The sequence below is a fragment of the Chaetodon auriga genome, chromosome 20, assembly GCF_051107435.1.
Source record: "Chaetodon auriga isolate fChaAug3 chromosome 20, fChaAug3.hap1, whole genome shotgun sequence".
NCBI lineage: Eukaryota > Metazoa > Chordata > Actinopteri > Chaetodontiformes > Chaetodontidae > Chaetodon > Chaetodon auriga.
Window position 1 is genome coordinate 5,063,377 of NC_135093.1, and position 19,647 is coordinate 5,083,023.

The 19,647-nt window shown below is 44.2% G+C and overlaps 1 protein-coding gene across 1 annotated transcript in view; it reads right to left on the bottom strand.

Annotated features, from left to right (window-relative positions):
* The window catches only part of sdk2b (sidekick cell adhesion molecule 2b), a 248,762-nt gene extending 240,967 nt beyond the window's left edge, over positions 1-7,795 (bottom strand). The window contains exon 1 of the mRNA XM_076759286.1: positions 7,003-7,795. Within this exon, the coding sequence (XP_076615401.1) occupies positions 7,003-7,090 (88 nt within the window). The 5' untranslated portion in view covers positions 7,091-7,795. The remainder of the gene's footprint in view (positions 1-7,002) is intronic.
* Positions 7,796-19,647: the final 11,852 nt, after the last annotated feature.

Sequence of the window (19,647 nt, forward strand, 5' to 3'; positions counted from 1 at the left end):
TTCAATACATGATGATGCTGGTTCATGGCTCTTGTCGAGGAATGTTTTTCCTTTCTAGATTGTGTAAGTCTGGAGTCATTTAGCTGCAAGGATATAATCTGTCTGTCAGTGCTGAAATTGCCACGGTGTTACAATGTGCTACTAATTCCCTTAGTGGGCATTCAGACCGAAATCACCCCAGTGTTGAAACAATGCAACGAGTTGCTTGGTGGGTCAGTTGGGGGTGTGTTACTTTAGGGCGCAGTTTGAATAACAGAGCTATGAATTTGAAGGCTTCTCAAAAGCCAAAAGCTGCACAGTGCTTTATAATTTACTTAACTCTAAAAAGGCAAGGGCAACAGTTTTATTTTCGGCAGCGATGATCACAAGGTAAACACTAGAAACACAGTGTACCTCACAAATAATCCACCAGGAATGTGTACTTGCATGTATCTGATTGGCCTTGCACCATCTTGTTAGATGATATCGCATTAAGTTGCATTAAATGTTGCGCCACATTCAGTATTTATGCTGGATACCTGTGGTTTTGTTGATGGAGCTGCCAGACAGGCCTCATTCAACTCAATGAGAGGGCAGCGTTTTACATGCAGGGCTAAAGTCAGCCTGAATGCGACCTTACAACCGCTCATGCTCTGGCACCAGTCAGAACCATGAGCCCTTCTGCCCTCACTACTCATTTAAGAGGTTTCAAAGGGATGTTTGTGTGTTTGCCTGCTTAAATTTGCAGTCTCCAGTCTGCAAACAACTCCTGCAGTTCTACACGCAGATGCACCATTTTAGACATACGAATGCACAAATTTAAATGACAGATGAAAATGGCTCACGCGAATGTTGGAATTTACAACTATATCAGGTGCAATCAATACATACACCGACTGTCATTTCAGGGTATCTGAAGATAGATCACAGTGAGAAAATACACCAACGCTGACACCAATTATATCTGTGCTGGCAGAGAACAGCTCAAGCCACGATGACAGAAACCGGTTACTTATTCAAAATATTTACGGTGAATAGTAAATAATATGCCTGGTTAATGTCAGGCTGGCTATGGTGGCTAGGCTAATAGTAGCCATGTTAGCTAAGGCTTGCTCTAACATTAGCTTTGAGTCAGCAAGAATATATGAAATTACCATATCAAAAGCACTGCACTTACCCCAACAACAGAAAGAACAAGAAAAACGCATGTTGCGCTACGTTGAGCTACAAACTTGCGCATCTTACATCTAAAATAGTGGCGCAAAAAAGGTGCAACCAAATCATGTGCCGATGCTACCATTGGAAAAGTTAGTCTGGAGCCCTGATTTGAGTGTAAATCAGATAGCTTTGATTACAGCAGAATTTACACAGCCGTTCTACCACCATGCCTTTTTGATACTGTTAATATGCAGGATTATCCGATATAATCAGATGATACTAAATGCAGGGAAATCAGACTGAGTTTGGCAGGATGTTGCAGCGTAGATTAAACCTTGATGAAGCTCGAGACAAAGATGCTTGACACATATTCACACATCTCTAGACTTCCCTCCCTTGCCTCCTCACACATTTACACGGCTGCACAAACGCAGGCATCTTCACACAGTGAAAATGAGGACACAGCAGGCCCCGACAGAAGTGGCTGAAGCGCTAAAGATGCAATGATGACACTTTCTTGTCATATATATTCATATTAATAATGAACAAAAGAGTGCCTGCTGATCAATGCAGATAAAAGTTATGTTGTTATCCACGCACACTGATGCACGCAAGTTCTTTTCTGGGGTTTTAGCAGGAGATGTTTCAACAAAGCTGCCAGAGTAATAATAGAACGTAATAATTACAGTAATAACAAGCAGCGCGTATTGACTGTTATGAGTCCTACTACTGTGCTGCGTAAAGCAGGTCTGTGTATCCAGAAGAGGGAGTGTGAAAAGTGCTGTGCTGTGTTTATGGCCATCAATAGGCGAGAGGTTCACTGATGGGGTCCTTCAGATTCACTCAACTGATCCTGAAGCTTCGCCTTTGGCCACAGCCACACTAAACAGAAAATATATAGTAGCACTGTGGTTAAAGAGCATATTTAAGGAATGTGTGAGATCATGTATTGAGTATCTGTGCATCTAAATAAAACTGCCATTGTCTATCTGTGAATGTGTCACCATTCTCCTCCTCCTCATCCTCCTTCTCTTGCTCCTCTTAGTCACATAAAGATGCCCTTGTGGTTTAGCAGTGGTTTAATATGTGTTCACTTGCACTACAGCAGCATTATGTAACTGTTCAAAATCCATTTGATGGTACACTGACATGCAATAGGGAGAAAGGTGCCCACTCACTAAGTTCTTGCACTGTGTAAGTTGGGTAGGTGAAGGCCATCCCCCACAATAAGTGCTTTACAGCACGAAGTCACACATGAGCTATGTCGGTGAAACTGGTGCAGCTAGCTGTGTCTGCTTGGACCAGACTGGGAGGTCGAAACACTGAGGGAGCGCTGATGTTCACACCACTAGATGCTCTACGGCCATCGTGACACACACAAAGAGACCGAAGAGGACATTAATGGAGAAAGAAAAGAAAAATATTCTGAACTGCACCAAAATTCTGCTTTAAAGTAACTGTTTTTAAATAATCCTGCAGCTGACAGAAGCAAAAGCCAAACACATGAAATCACAGTTTACTTTCTTACATTTACTTTTTTACCAGCGGACAATGGATATTGTGGGTTTAATTGGATTTCTGTTTAGTGTTTTAATATGTAAGCCATTAGCATGCTCTGATTTTGTTTCTTGTTTTTCAGAGCGGCCCTGTACAAATTTAAGAACACTGAGTCCCACTTAGAAACACTCTTAACCTCTTCAATTGACTGGTATTGAGAAACTGGGCCCAGATCAATAAAAACAGCCTCACTCGCAAGAGCTCTGCAGTGCTTTCTAGAGAGGAAAAACAAAAAGGTCTTTCAGTTACGCCTCTCTCTCGGACTTGCCACTACCAGAGACCTTGGGTGGGAAGTTTTGTTTTATTGAACGTAGCACAGTGAAACTCTAGACATCCCTCTGAGAAATCTATCACTAGACTTTGACCATGAGTTTTCTCGCCAGCCCTGAATACTAAAAGCGATACGTTGCGACCTTTTGCCAAAGCGCTGGCTGCAGGGATCTGGGACAGCCACACTTTTTTTTTTTCTTTCCTTTTTTTTGCAAATCATTTCACAGGGCACAGCTGCTACAAGGAAACAGAGATCCCCAGTCTGTCAGTTAAGATGTGCGACAAATCAGGGCATTTGTAGTCTGGAGACATTCTCTCAACCCCACTGTATCTCCACGTATCACTCGCGCTATTATCTCAACCTTTTTCTATGGCTTATCTCACTTCAGCTTTGGCCAAATCCATCATGTCACTTTCAAATAATCCAAAAAGAACACTTGTGCCTGCTGCCGAATAAAGGAGTGGCTTGAGTCAAAGATCAAAGGAGGCTTTGATCAATAATCTTCATTTGTGCTTCAGACATTTGCCGTCTGTGTTTTACCTCCATTGGATTGGAGATCGGCTGCTGAAGGTCCCAAGTGCACACAAACACAACACGGCTGCACTACGGGACATCTTGATGCCACAAGCGCCTGACCAGACGAGGCGGCGAGTCAAGGAAATAAAAGACGAACTCGCTGGAATCTCAACAGTCTGACATTACCACGTTCAACCGCAGCTTCCTCTTCATCTGAAAGCCACTGACTGGGACACTGAAAATTTCCGCTTTACGTCTGTGATTATGTGCCCTACTTTGTCGCCTGTGATAAGAATGCATCCAATATGAATTTCGTCTGAAGCAGCCGAGAGGTGCTACCAAACTGCACGCGCTTCATTCCAGCCACACAATTTCAATCCAATCTCGTAAGAGATTTAAAATGGAGATGACATCCTTGACTTCTATTACTGTGTCAAGGTCCATGTCGAATACAGTAAGCTAAAAGCAGGCCGTCACTCTAAACATGTTGCACAGCCTCACCAGACAACGGCATGACATAGATGATTCGTATGCCAGGGTCCTGGTCCCCCTCCCCCACACACTGTCACAATCATTCTTATGGATGTTAGTCTGAGTGCCACGCCTCTGACAGAATGAAGTTCTCAACTCCCTCTAAAGCTCCTAAAGTCGAGCTGTAGCCAGTCAGGCTAATCTGCAGACGTTGAATGATGCCGAAGTATGTATGCCAAACATGACATTCCAATAGAGTCCTCCCCCGCTGCTCCGAGCTCCAAAATAGACGCGTTGGAAATGATAAAAACAGCAGGCGAGCTCAGCATTGTCTCGGCATGACCTCAGTAAATGAATGAGAGCGAACAGTGGGACAGGCCAGACAGCTCCTATAACTGTCACTTTGAACAAAATATCCAGGGTGAGTTGAGAGGACGGCCTGTTTAATATTTCTTTACACGCTTTAAGGGAGAACCAAGAGCGTGCTTACGTGTCTGCTACCAAAAATAGCTTGTTTAAGTGTTAGAGGGCCTTCGTTTGAAATGCAGAATGCTTCAGAGTTTCAGATAAGAACATCAAAACGACAGCCAGACCGAGAGTAAATTTTGTAGCCATCAGTCAGGTTCTGAAGCGTATTTATTAACACCGAAACATCTTCCTTTTTCTTGCTGCGCACAATGATGATAAATGACAATATACAAAATACAAGAACTGAAGATTAGCCCTCTCTGCTCAGCAAGCCTTAAGGCAAGACGTCATGGCACTTTGCTCTGATGAAGGCCGTTCTCCCGTCGTTAAAAAGCCGTTTCAGTAGACTGGTCATTAAAATGTGGCAAGCAGTGGCTGACATGTCCATCCAGAGGCATGCTACTCGCCTCATCATGTCCTTTAATCATCACATGGAAAGAGAGCAGCCCACACTGGGGTCACTTTCAATGAGCTGCACTCCGAACGGTCTGAAGTGAGTCCAATTAAATCCTACATTTTTTTGACGCAGGAGCGACTACGTAATGAAATCTGAGGGGCCACTGCTGGACGGGCTGAGCACAAAGGGAGTGTCAGTGACTGGCACTCTTCATCCCCAACTTCCACACATGCACAGTCACATGCATGCCATATCGGTTCATGCACCCATGCACATTCAAACCGACAAAAAATGCAGACAGGACCTTCTCCCCAGGCCGCTGCTGTAAATAATGTGTTCTTATTTAACTTGCTTGGTTAAATAAGCATTAAGAGGGAGCGAGAGGGAGGACTGGGGACAAGAATCAGATACAGACAGTAGCAGGCAGAGATACTGTTATAGAGAGAAAGGAAGCGACAATGTCAGGATTCTTAATCCCTAGGACACACAAGTTATCAATCTCCTGTAAATGTCAGGCACCGGGATATGCCCTCATGAATGATGGATATCTGCCTTGTTTGTTTTTTTTCATCTCCTCTACATTGTATTATTGAGTGAGCGCCACCGAGGGCTTAGAGTCTATCCAGAGAGGTAATACTCCCTCCTTGCAGCGGCAGCAACACCTGAATCCCAATCACCTGAGCGGTGAGGGTGCAGCAGTGGAAAGCGAAGAACAAGAGCGCTTTTTTTTGTTCACCATGCAAGTGTCAGGGTCACCCGAAATCAATACTTCCAAACATGTTGAATCCAAGTTGTACACATGTGCTGTGAAGATGAAGGCTTGCAAACTTCTAAATGTCAAAGACACATCAGAGATCCATCTAAAAGGGTTGAAGATGACACAGAGGAGACCGTTGATCAAGATCATAACTCTTCAATTATTTTCCATTAGCTCACTTTGATACTGAGTGAGGCCACCGGGGACCTCCTGGAGCACCCTCAAGGACCAGTGCTGCTAACTACAGACCCCTAAACTTACAGTTATAATGCATTCAGATCAATTCAGAACCGGAAAACATCTTCAACGGGTGTTCATGTCCCAGAGCTACTGGCTGTAAATACAAACTGTCATTAATGATAACATCATTTTGAAAAAAAAAAAACTGTCTGCTATACAAATATCACATAAAAGCTAACACCCTAGAGGGATATAATGAAGTGAAAAGAATAAGCAAGAAGGCCTGAGGTTACAGCAGACTCTCTGCTGGGCACCAGAGACACACTCCAAGTCTCCACAGGAATATTACAGGGATCTTGTGGGATTATTGCTGAGAGTCGCCAGTAACTACTCATGAAAAAGGTAAAAAAAAAAAAAAAAAAAAAAAACACCGTTCATTCCCTGCAAACTGCCACACTTGGCTGTTGCTCCCCTCATGCTCAGGGGGGAAACAGGCTGCATAATTCTCCAAGAACCAATTAATTCTCACCATCTAACGCTCGTCGTGCACGCGCGCATTAACGGATGCGCATCCATATGTATCTGTTTATTTGGCGCACGTGTTTGCCGCGCAAAGTTTCATTTCCGCGAGAGAGGGTTGATGAATTAATTAGTACTTATTAATCAGATTACCATTTTTTAACAGCTGGGCTTCTAATGACATTCATTGCGTTCATTACGTTCAACCTAGAAAATTCATTTACGGTTTCTAAACATCAGAACAGCTGGAGAGAAAATGCGGGGTCCTCATCATTGACTGGGCTGCATTAAAACCTGAGCATCCCCAAATGCGTCTTATCATCTATACAGACGGCTCGTGCGCGATCACAACTTCATAAAGTTCAGGTTTAGGTGAAGTTCAGGGCTGTGAGGAGCACGCGTGGAAAAAAGTGTCGCTGAAATGTTGAATCAATGAAATAACAGCAGCGATGCCATTGTGTGTGCGCGCGTGAGTGTGTGTGTCACTAGCCTGCAATTAAGACTGTGTGTGTGTGTGTGTGTGTGTGTGTGTGTGTGTCACAGTGATGTGTAGCCTAATGAGAAAATTATAGGCTGCGTGCAAAAGGCAAAGAATAATGAACACATCACAGATCCGATACCGGCAGAACGGAAACGCCACCAAACAACCGGCATAGCGGGGGAGCCACAGACACTAATGGGCCTGCCTGATGACTAATCGGCACCGTGCCCCGGCGGTGTCCCTCTTACCTTGAGCTTGTGTGGACTGGATGAGTAAGGAAAAAAATAAAATCCATGTGGCGCGCCACATCGATCTGCACCAGGAGTCCTCGAACATGGTCCCAAACCGGTCGAGCTGGACAACAAGTGCCCGGTGAGCTGGAAGCCTGCTACCGGGTCCGAGTCCCGGCGTTGATCTGCCTGTGTCCGCCCGCTGCCTGCCGGGTCTCCCTGTCTGGGGAGCCACGCGAGCCGGGCAGAGCGCACGGATCCTGGAGCGCAAAACCCGAGCCGCCGCTGCAGCCTGTCGCGACCGGAGAAATTCGGTCAAACAGAGTCTATATTTGTTTTACAGTCCAAATTTGCTCCAGTTCCACAGACCCCGTAGGATATTTTCCGATGAGTGTCGAGGCAGTCTTAGTTGCTTTCTTTGAAGTACTGGAAGCAACTCAGTCGGATGAATCCAGGTTAAATCCAAATCCAGTCCATTCCTCGCTGCACCTGTGCGAAGGCAAGCTGCACCTCATACTTTTTCATCGACACTTCTTGCGTCCTTGAGATGCTGTTTCCTCCTTTTTCTGCCTCCACTTTAAACTTCCCTCGTTGTCCGCAAACCGAGCGGCCACTGGCTACAGTTCTTTTTTTTTTTTTTTTCCAAAGCAGCGGACAGACTTTTACTCGAATCCTCCCCACAGCGCACTGTCAAGGTCGGCTATTCAGTTTGACGGGAGCGCTGAAAAGAAGTTGAGCGGCTCGGAGAGGGGAGATTGAGAGCAGCGGGGGGAGAAACTTGCACGCACAGTCACACTGTCACGGTCGGAGCCTGCCGTGGAGGAGAGCCCGGCTGCCGGTGTGCGTCGGATGAGGACGAGTCCCGGGTTCTTTATGAGGGAACATTAGGAGCTGATGTGCCGGCAACGCAGCGCAGGTTGCCACCATGCGGTCAAGCGCAAAAACGCACTCTGCGTTACAGTACAGCCAAGCAAAGGGTTGCCATGAGAGGATTTCACTGCTTTCCACATCACCAAAAGGTGGAATGAATATAGTCCTTTGTTAACATGATTTAAGGAACACGTGTTCTGCTTCTTGTGTTGCCAGGGTCTGGAATCGAATGGTGCTTAGGGTGCCTAAGGAGAAATCATTGTGATATTTCTGTGGGGATGTATAGTGTGTCTGAGTATATTGACCTTCTAGTATATATATATATTTTTATCCCCCATTGCATCATTATAGGGATTTATATTTTGGCTGCACTTTCAGCACAGTTGTATTGTTCTTTTCTGTTGGCTGTGGAATGTAATTCCCCTCACCGTTTGAGGCGCATGACATGAATAGAAAAAGACACAAATGGCTGTGCTAAGTCTTCGCACAGCACGGACTGAAACTGCTGCACGTTATCTTGTCTGTGCTCTGCCTGTGAAGGAGAAGAAAGGAGAACAAGGAGAAGGAGAAGGTGAGAAATGACTGAGTGGCGGACAGAGGGAGGAAGAGCAGAGTGAGAGGGAGGAGGGGTCGAGAGATAGTGACTGAGCAAATGCTGTTTCCAAAATGACAGTATCTGTAAAGGCCAAGGGAGAGAGTGAGAGAGCATGACAGAGCAAATGTTCCTGTCTTGAAAATGACAGTGCATTGCCAGGAGAAAGCAGGAGTGCTTAATGTTTGCAATGTTTTTGCGAATGGCAAGTCCCATCTAAGCCACCACAGGGCAGCAAGGAAATAATGCACCATGGTAATAGCCTCTGTTGTTTCTCAGCATGATTTTCAGGCTTCTGTTGGCTTTCTCCCTCTTATCCAAAAATATGATACCTTGCACAAAAGTTAATAATAGGAGAGTTAACATCAGGAAAACCAAGACGGAGTGCTTCCTCTGCCACCCCCAGGGCTGCTCGGGGACCGGATTATGATTTTTCAAAGTACTTACTGTGACTGAACTCAGCAAGAGGGTAATTTAGAAAATCCCTGGACGCAGTGTTTTGAGCCACATCTATCTGCACACGAGTGGCAAAGCCATTTGTTTGTAGGGCTTTTTTCCCTGCCTTTCCCCGCAGATGCCAATGCCGCCAGGTGTTAGCTCTTGGTGTTGTTGAGCAATAGCGAGCTGTGATCACAGGTGCGAAAGCAGCTTACTGCAAGCTGCATGCACCTCAGTCTAAGAGACTCTTTTTATCTGGCCCCAGAATTAACCACACAAATGGTAATGACGATTCGGAGTTATCTGCAGCAGACTGCAATTATTTCAAGTTATTCTGACATTTGCCCTGGGCATCCATATTTAACACCTTAAACCAGACCATCAGATGCCATTTTTGGCACAGCCGACGAGGCAGAAAGGAGGACAGAGATATCTGTAAGTAATTGGAGAAAACACACTTTCCTCTTAAAGGGCCATGCCAGCATGTTTTGCCGTCCATACTCAAAGGCATGCTACACAGGTTTAGATTTTGTATGTGCTTTTCCCATTGTTCCTGGCAGCCGGTGGTTTCCATTAATATCTGCATGGAATGAATTTCAATCACTGCAAGTTTCAAGAGGCTGTTAAAACATTTTCATCTAAGAAAAGAGTGTAAATCAACAGCTGCCTGGGTTGTTACAAATGTTGATTTCTAAGAGGGTTTGCAGCCTGATTAGCGGTGATTTAAAGTGTGAAATCTGGAGTACATTTAGATAGTTATACATGCCACCATTAGCACTGCACCAAGTCTGAGAACTCTTCTCACTGTTTCCAACAAAAATCCTTGTTCACACCTTCACACCCGAACAGCACGATTTTCATTCAGACTCTTCTCACTGGCTGGATCCTCGACCACGAAGTGCAGCGCTGACAATAAAATTCTGCTCATTTCATTTCTATCAACAAAGTGAAAGAGGCACTCAGAGGTGAAACTCACCCTGCTTCTTCTGAGGCCTGGAGGAGAGGAACGGAGATGAAAACGGGGGAGGAGGAGAGGCATCTGAACAACAAAGGGCATCATTTGAAATCATCGGAGATGCTCCCAGACCGCAGCCCCGATCAACAGCTCGGATCCTCGCCTCGGTTTGGTGGTGAGGGTTTCACTGGAGATGAGGCGAGATCACAAATAGAGACATATACACACATAACATGCCAATAGTTGCAGAAGTGAAATAATATCAGAGAAATGGTCTGCCGGCTGCCTAGATTGAAAGATTGAGGCAAAGAACTCCAACGAGGAAGAAAGACCTGAGGGAAGACTATTGAGTGCTTCAGAGAGATCTGTGAAGTTCACCTGCTCCACATATACACACACACACAAACACACACATACACACACACATCACAGCACAACTTGAGGGCAACAGTGGATGCATTAACCTCCAATGAGATTTTTTGCAGGCCATCATCTTCCTGAAAAAAGCTGTAAGAAGTGGAGGAGAACGCGCGAGGTCTCGCCATTAGATGAAAGGCTCGCTGCTATTTATCAAACATTTCTCACACCATTAGCACATCTCTGTCAATTAGTGTCCATTTGAGGCGAGGCGTCAAAGGAACAGGGATCTTCTTAACCAAAATGAATGCTCCATCCTCTCTTCCAGCACCCTGACCAATCTCACTGGAGGTTTAATGAATCGGAACGAGCAGGGGATAATGGGAATGGGAGCTTGGTGGGAGGCCGGTAGGGTGATGAGCTTTGCTTATTACCTCCAAGGCCAATTACAATAAAGATCTGTCATAGTCTCCCTCTGATAGAGGAAGAAGCATGGCCTCCCACGGGGCTTCGCTGACCGTCTGAACAACACCAGCCAACACAAACACAGTGAACACAGCCTCGTGTAGAAGGATCTGTATGCAGCGTTGTTCATTCACAAGTTCAGCTGGATTTACGTCCTGGAGCTCATAGGAGCATTAGTATGAGCAGGGTTAGTTGTGAGCAACTTACTGCACCTCCTGTCTTTTAGCTTCTAATCTCTGGATATTTGAGTTTGATGTTAGGAACATCTACAGTTCTATGTTCCCATAATAATTAATGAAGTAGAGGGTATAACTAGATGTACACGCATCCACCACCAGTCAAACAACCTTCCACACTAATTACCTTTGAGCTGAAAAGCAGGGTCATAGTGGCGATACATAATGGCGACATCCTGAGCTCACTATGCTCAACGACTAAACTGGGCACCTTTGAGGAATTTTTTCTTTAGTACAGCACCCCTAATGCAATGGTGCTTCACTGTCATACTCACAGCAGGGAAGCCAAATAGCGCCGCATTCGTAAAGCAAAGAAAAAAGTGACATTTAAAAAACCCGACGGGCAGTCTAATTTATGTAAGGATCTCTAATCGTGGGCATTTTAGCAGATGGAGATGAGTAAAAGAAAAATCGAGTAGAATTCATCAGAGGGAGAGTGAGATCAGTCAAAAAGCAGGGAGAGGAAAGAGGAGCAGAACTGTTTGTGTAAATGAGACAGATGGTCAAAATAGAAAAGAAATATGTTAAGCGGAGCCGCGCCAACCTTGGCAGAGGAATGCGTATGATGTCGAGAGAAAGGTAAAGAGGGTGGGTGTAGGAGTTAGCAAAGAAAGGCAGAAAACTGTTTTAGGGAGTAACATGGTTTGAGACACAAACAGGAGAAACAGGGGGAACACATCAGCAAGCTTGTTGTTGCTGATTTGCCTGTAAATCCATTTTACCACCTCACAACAAATATTCCACTTGCTCTGTTCTACACACAGGTACGCTAAAAATTCTCAAATGGTTTACGAGGCTGAGTGCATGGATATGATCATGTAGCATCTGAGCAGCGATTGCATCTGACTGCATCACCCTCTGCTTCACATATGCACCTCGTTCCCTTTCTCACACATTTGAGAGAGTGCAAAATAAATCATGACGCTTTGAACAACATCAGCACCTTAAAGGGATGTTTTACCCAAATCCCCTCAAAAAGATACTTTACCTCTAAGTGCTGTTGAGCCATGAAGGTCGTTTTGGTTTCGTTTGAGAATTCTGCTGCTATGCAGGTACAATGTAAGTGAATGCAACTTTGTTTGTGGTGTTCACAGCACTGAGATAAAATAACATGGAAAACATAAAGCGCACGAGATGTTGCTGTTGAATTTTTAAACGCTTTTCTGGCTGTCAGTGCTTTCCTAGCTTCTCTGAGACCTCCTGCTTGATACCCAAAGACGTTAGAATTGGTAAAAGTTTGAAGACCTACAGTGTGGAGTGGATCAGCAGGAAGGCCTGTGGTCAGATGAATAAATGATGCACGCTGTTGGGAAGGTTACTTTAGAAATGTAATAGGTTTCAGATTAGGTACTAGTCACCCTGTTAAAAATGTAACTATTTTAACTAAATTAATGTGACTTATGTTTGATTACTTTTCTAACATATGTTTACAAACTGGGCAATAAAGCTGAAAAGTCAGGAGGTGCTTTATTTTATGTGGCTCATTGCGGTTGCGTCACCTGTAGATGTCGCCTCAGGTAACGACAAGCTTTACGCTGTGCGGTAATATTAGAGACCGTTTCTGATTTCATAAGGAAATACTGAAATATCTTGGCAGATAGGTACATAGATACCTCAGGTAAATGTTTGTGTTGTGGAAAATTGTGCAAAATACTGCAAAATAAATTGGTTTAACACTTTCCTGCTGTGTACTAGTATGAAAAGCAGTGTCCCAACAGCTCTGTTGACCTACATTGTCCAGAAATATAACAAAAGAAGGCACTCCTGCCCAGCGAACAGAAGCAAAGCAAAAACCTCGAACATTTTGATTAGTAACTTACTCACATGTTTTTTCTTTGTACACTAACGCTGTCACATGTCACCACTTAGTCTCCAGCACTGATGATGCTTATGCACAATTAGCATTCATATATTCAGTATATGTGATCAGTCGCCCACGTTTACACAGCTGGACCTTGATGTTGGGACAGATCGAGGTTTTAACCTCCTACTGAATTGCTGACAGGTTTGAACCTTTACATCGATGATCTGGAAGTTAGTTTTCATAGGCAGCTACAGTTTTTTTTCTAATGGTAAAAAAAATAAATGTCACCATCTTTTTGTTTCTTGCCATCCCAAGAGTGATTTTTTGCTGGATCCCTGCAAATATGAATTATGTTTTACTTTTTTAGGTTGCAGTAAATTTGAACATGCCATGAAAAGCTGAGAAATAAAATGTACAGGATGCACTGTATGTGCAGGATATGGAGTACATCTGTCTCTGAATGAATGCTGGCTTCACTACAAACATCTATAGTTAATCGGTAATCTTGCTGATTGATTCCTGTATACAACTAGAGCATAAGAAATGTGCTGTAGTGTACGAGCTGTGAGAGATATCACATAACCTTACAAGACAACACTTGAAAATCTTCCAGCCTTGATAGTGGCTAAAGGCTAGAAGGTTTGACTGTTCAACGTATTTTAAGATGAATCCAAACAGCCATCTGGCTGTGGATTCAGATGCTTTCGTCAAATGGGACCAGCATGTCGAAGGGTGTCGGAAACTGTATCACATACAGGAAGAAGCACAGATGCACACGCATGTGTCACACTAACATGTTCAGACAAAGTAGCAAACACAGCCTCGACTGACAGATTACACGGGCCACAGAGGTGCAGCCACCCTGTAGCTTCACTTTTATCAGTGGCTGGGGGAAATGAATGCAAAGCCACATCAAAGCAGGAATGGACCATCATTCTTTAGTCTTGACGGACTTCGGGGCTAAAAGGCCGTCTGGCGGACCAAAGTGGTGTCCCAGAAACCGGCTCTGTGTTGAAAAGCTAAGCTAAACGCTGCTGCCATCTTAGCGCGGGGTGGTTCCACCATAACCAGCAATTTTTAGCTCTGCCTTTAGTCTATTATATTGACACATTAACTCATATGCATATACAAATGGTACATATGCACCTATCATCTACAAATGGAAATGAGGGCATGTGCACCAGAAATAACGTACTGGAAATAAACACTCGGACACGCTGGGCCTCCATTGGGTTCATTTCTTTGGGGCAGATTGGATCAAACATCACGCAATGCAGAGCCGTTAATTGGTGCAAACGTAAAACCTTTGGAACCCATATCAGATAGAGGATTGATGTTCCCCCGCCCACTGATATGCGTTTAGGTCAGTGTGTCATTGAGCCTAGAGCCAGAAAAGACATTCATTGCCCAGCTCGCTGCTACAATGTCAGCGTGCTCCGGTCTTCACGGTGGAGTCTCGACCCTCACGCCCCCATAGCGTTGAAGGCGGTGGTGGGTACAAAGCTGCTTTATTTCACTTTTCCTACTTATCTCTGGAAGAAGGCTCTTGCTGTCTGATGGTAAGGTGCTCTAAAAGAGGTACTTACCCCCTGGTTTTTCTCTGAAGACCACTTTACTTTTCCAATTTAGTTGTTTGCGCTCCCATTGTTACATGTCAAACAGATTGAGCGCTGCCAAATGTTACCAATGGCTTTTTTTTTTCTCGAGGGAATGAGTGTTTATTGAAGGTTAACCATATCTAACGCAGTAATATATACTTTTTTATGTATCTGTTCATCACGCCTATCTGTCCACGTGTGCAGCATGAGATAGAGGAAAAGACAAAGAGCATGCTTAAAGACTGCACACAACACTTAATGTGTACCAGCTCGTACACATAGATAAGCAGCTATTACCTTTTCGAATTCATCCTCAGACCTGCCCCTGTCATATTTAATGGCTTGTGGAGAGATTGTTTTCTTCTGTGCACCTCAGAGGAGATAATGACACTCTTTCAGGAAGTGGAGGAGCAAGGACACACGATAGATTCAGCACTGGACTTCTTCTGTACCCAGGAGTTCTACTCGCCTTATTTTGCCATAGAGATTTCTTGCAAGTGCGGCAGCCTTTCCTTAATTATGTTTTTGTGTGTGCGTGTGTGTGCGTGTGTCATCCTATCAATCACACTCTTGAATGCACCAAACCCTTGTGCATTAATACACATGTCATGCAGTTTGGAATCCTATCTGTCCGTGTCCTTCGCATATTATGCTCCAACCCACAGATTTTTGATGATTATGAAAACAATTTTTCTTGTCCATCATCTTGTAATTCAATGAAATATTTAAAAAAAAAAAAAAAAAACAACCCTGCTCTAAGTCTATGCCTTTAAATGCCACCAAATCGAGCAAATAAGTTGAAAATAACTTGTGGTTGGTTTAAAATGATGATTTTCTGTAAGCCATCCAGTCCTGCCATTGTTACCAGCTTTATCATTATCAATCATCTATAGCTCAAATTCTATACATTACCTTGAAATGCTGACAATAGACCAGTTTGGGTCGTAAAGCACTGTATTTTCTGTAAAGGTAAAGACAGCAGTGAAAATCACAGGCAGAATTTCTTGTCTGGGAAATGAGGCTAATTTTCACCAACGCTGGAGGAATCCTTTAAGGGAGCCTGAAGAAGAACTGAGTGCAAATGAGAGAAAACAAATTTATGATGAGATCTTGAGCGAGCACAGCACAACTTTTTCTAAAGAAGTGAAAAATGCTGGGAGGTTTTATTTCCAAACTTGTAAAGTTATTAAAGACAATCATACAAATCCTGATGTTCTCTTCTCAGCAAGCGACGGGCTCAGTAATCCTAATCCAACTAAAGATTGTGATATTTTCCCCTCTTCTAAATGTGAACACGACATTTTAGGCCCCAGCAGCAGTTAGCACAAATCAGGTGAGTCGAATAAAACCGAAAATATACAAAATGGTGCATGCTGTTCAGTAGTCACACACACACACTCCATCTTCCTTCCTCTGCATCTATTCTACAGTACCTTACACAATGACAGACTAATTGTGTTGTGGAGAAATGCATAAAGCAGCTTTATTTAGCCTTGTTTCATGCACACCATGTGTCCATCCACGGGGGTGGATTGTTGTGGTGATTGAGGGGGAGCTACAGGAGGCTGTCGGTATTCTGATTTGAGGTAAACAAATCCACTTCCACCCACCCAGACTCAGCGCAGATCTGGCTCATGAAGCCGAGCTGCAGATGTCACTCTCCCGGTGGCGGCCGTGAATGGCCGTGACATCAGCATCGCTGCTCTGAATGTCAGGGACGCGGGGACCTTTCACGTAGCAAAGGTCCGGCTTGGCCCACATCCACAGATTGTTCGCAGCCCTCCACAACGAGCTGGACAAGACTTCACCTTGCCTTTTGTTGTAGGCCAGCACTGTGCAGTTGTGACCCTGAACCAACACATCCTCACCACTCAAGAAAATGCCGAAGGGCAGCTGCATCCATAAAATAGGCTGATGTACAGGCGCCTCAGTTAAATTTCCTGTAAGTGCATATCGTACGGACTGACGGCACAAACCCATGTTGCACTTGCTGAACCTGTTGGCTGAAATACATGCAGTTCTCACAATTATCGCCTGCCGTTCAAGTCACATCCTGTAATTGTAGTGAAGAGCAGAATAAAACTCAAACAGAGAACATTTCCCTTTTCCCCCAGTGAAATGACTGGTTCTCTGTTTCTCTGTCATCGAACTGCACCAACCGAGCAACTCTGCCATTGGCTGCTTCCCCAATTAAAATGGCAAATGGAGATATAATGGACTGAATGTATTTGATAGGATGCAACACATGGAAGTTATCGACTTGTTCAAGGAGATGAAAAACAAACGGGCTGTGCAGATTGTAAGTGTGTGTAATTCTGGGATTCTGGGATTGCTGTCATACTTACTGGAAGGGTTACAGTAAATGTTAGTGAGGCTAAGGCCGTCCACGTGGGAGGGAGCACGTATGTCACGTCATGCTGGCTGCACCTCTGAACACAGAGTTCCTAGTGAATATACACGTTTGTACAAATGTGTTTCCCATGCAAATATTAATGAAACTTCTGCTTGTAGAAATACAGCTAATATTCAGATTTAGCATTTGCAGTAAGAGCAATGGAATAGTTCTTTATGTCCTGAAAACATATATGGAAGAGGAAAATTAAAGAGCAAAGAGAACACAGTGTCATTGTAGCTTGGCAACGATCACACAATTACATGCTTGGTTAGAAGCATGATAACCACAGGCTGGGCATCAGTGCTCCGCCATACACTGTGTTCTAATGCAACTTGGCAAAACATGTTTGTTATCTTCTCAATCACAGTGATGGATCGCCTTCGCTGACTGGATTAGACATGTTGGGAGTCATTTTGTTTATCACAGGGAATGCACGTGAAAGTAGCCTCCAAGATAACATTAAACCTGATCGCTTTCATGCATGCAAAATGCAGAAAATGAGGATAAAATTTCTGTCACGCAGGGATGATCCTGTAAAGAGGTTTGCTTTCAGCAACAGTTGACATGCCTTTCACGTAAGACCTGTGAGTGACAAGACCTCTAGTTTGACTTTTCTACATCTCAGGAATGACTTGAGAAAATCCCCCTTTGCTTTACTTGAGGGGAGGCTGTCTATTAGAAGAAAGCAAACACCCAGAATTGGAAGAGTCTACCTTTCAAATCGAGAGAGATTTTCATCATCCTCCTTCCCATCTCAGCTGTGATTGATGAGCAGTCATTTCTTTCAAAGTTCTTTGCCAAATGTATCTTTAACTTCATGCTCGCTTTCTTTTGCTGCACTCCCGCTGTCTCTTCGAGTGAGAGTGTTTTTTCCAGTTACACTGCGCTCACTAAGCATTGTCCTCAGACCTGCTGAAGAACAAAATCTTCGCTTCACACCAGGGTTGAGAATTGTTCTCTCTGTTCTAGTTACTGTCTAACGTACCTGCCAAAACTGCGCTGCTCTTGTTGCATTTGTCTTGCTGCAGCGGAAATCTCTGATGTCGATCAGAACAGGAAATAAATGTGAGAAACCTTGTTCAGAGAAGTGACTTGAAGCCAAGAGCGTGACTGCAGGAGGGCTCAAGCAACACATACGTGGCAATTTCTTCAAATTTCCTCCTTCGTTCTCAGAAAAAGAAAATCCATTCACACAAGTGCTGTTTTAAAAAAAAAAAAAAAAATCTACATCCGTGTGAAAATGCTAATAACACGCTTGGCATGCTGTCAAGAGATGCCAAACCAACAGGTGGCGAAATAGCCTGAGCCCTCACGTTAGCCAATCAGAAGCCTAAAAAAAAAGCTATTACTGGAAAGCTCCCTTGAAGTAGATGTCCGAACGCTACATTAAGGCATGACCCGCCTTCGCCACAGCAGGATTGAGGCTCGTTGGCGGGTCTGTGTCGTGGGAGTGTTGGATGATGTCGCGGTGAGCTCCATGGTGCATTCTGACGCCTCTGTTCCTCAATAAAAGTGGAAGGATGACTGTACATTTATGAGTAAGCTTGCAAAAAAGTCCTCGATCTCCCTGTTGTCACTAGTTTAATATCTTTATCTTTCAGTAGCTCCCTTTTAGCTTTGTTGTCAGAAACCTAAAGCTGCATTTGTGTGTGGACGAAGGCCAAACACATAGAAGCCGCGTGCTGTGAAACGCCTGCGTATGCTTCACGTTTCATTCCACGCATCAGTGTTTGCTACCTGTGTTTTCATTCGTTAGATTCACATAATGCAGCAACGCCCACATTTCTGTAACTCTCGGAGGAAACACAATGAGATTTTTGTGGGTGGCATGCTGCTGGAAGTAAAAAGGCACACTTGAACTGAATTTGCATCTCACTGCTGTAATCTATGACAGCTCACTAAATATGTGTCCCTGTTTGTGCCCGACACTTCTCTCCTGAAGCTTTAAAGCACACAATCAAGGTTTCTAGAGTTTACATCTTGGAACCGACACAATTGTCAAGTTATTGGCAATTCATTTGATCGACTCCTACAATATCTGTTAGAGCTGCGAGATTCAAATGGTTTTTCACTGTTGTGCGAGTGCTCACTGTAAAATGTGTCCCAATGAAATGGTGTTGAATCCCATAACTGTCAAGACAGAGTGAAAACAGAAAACCTTAAATACGCTGCTCCGAGATTCGCCTTTTGATGAAATATGTAAATTCCATGTTAGAATGAATTTTGATTTAACATTTCCAGTGAGGAAGACATCAGCTATGATTCATTCTGTGAGGATTACAGTTAGTCCCTTCCAAACCCACGCATTTGCAAATCTTGCAATCCCATATCTACGTGTCTGTCCATCAGTCTTACTTAAGCAAAGCATGAAGAGCAAGGAATCTGAGAGAGGAAGAGAGAGAGCGAGAGAGAGGCACGAGTCCTTGATCTCCCCAGGATTGGTTCACCCTAATTGCCATGTATGGGCGCCTGAGTATACACGCCAGCCCCCTTTATCCTCACAAAGCCCCTCATTAAGAGCTGGTTGGACAGCGAGCCCGGTGCCGAGGTGAATGCTGGCTAGAAGCGCCGGCCTGGCATCCACATGCAGGTGCAGAGCCGCCTGCTTTAATTGACAACAGGAGAAGAAAAGGCTCCGTGCTGTGCATGACATACCCGCCTTCTCCCTCTCCCTCGCTCCCTCTCTCTCCAGCTCTCCCTCTCTGATCTGCCTTAACCAGGTTACGGGTCCATCTGACAACACAGCGGCTCCTCTTCCAACTCTCAGCTCCAACTTTCTTTCTCGGAATGTCTCTCTCACACCCAGAGCCGTCTCATTATTTGCTCAATGAAACATTTCAATGAAGTCCGACCGTCTGTCCTTAAGAAAATCTAATCTGTAAATTCTGCATCGGTAGCTGCAGGAGCTGTTGGCTGTGGAATTATTTTTCCTTTCTTTTAATGGCATCAGTGG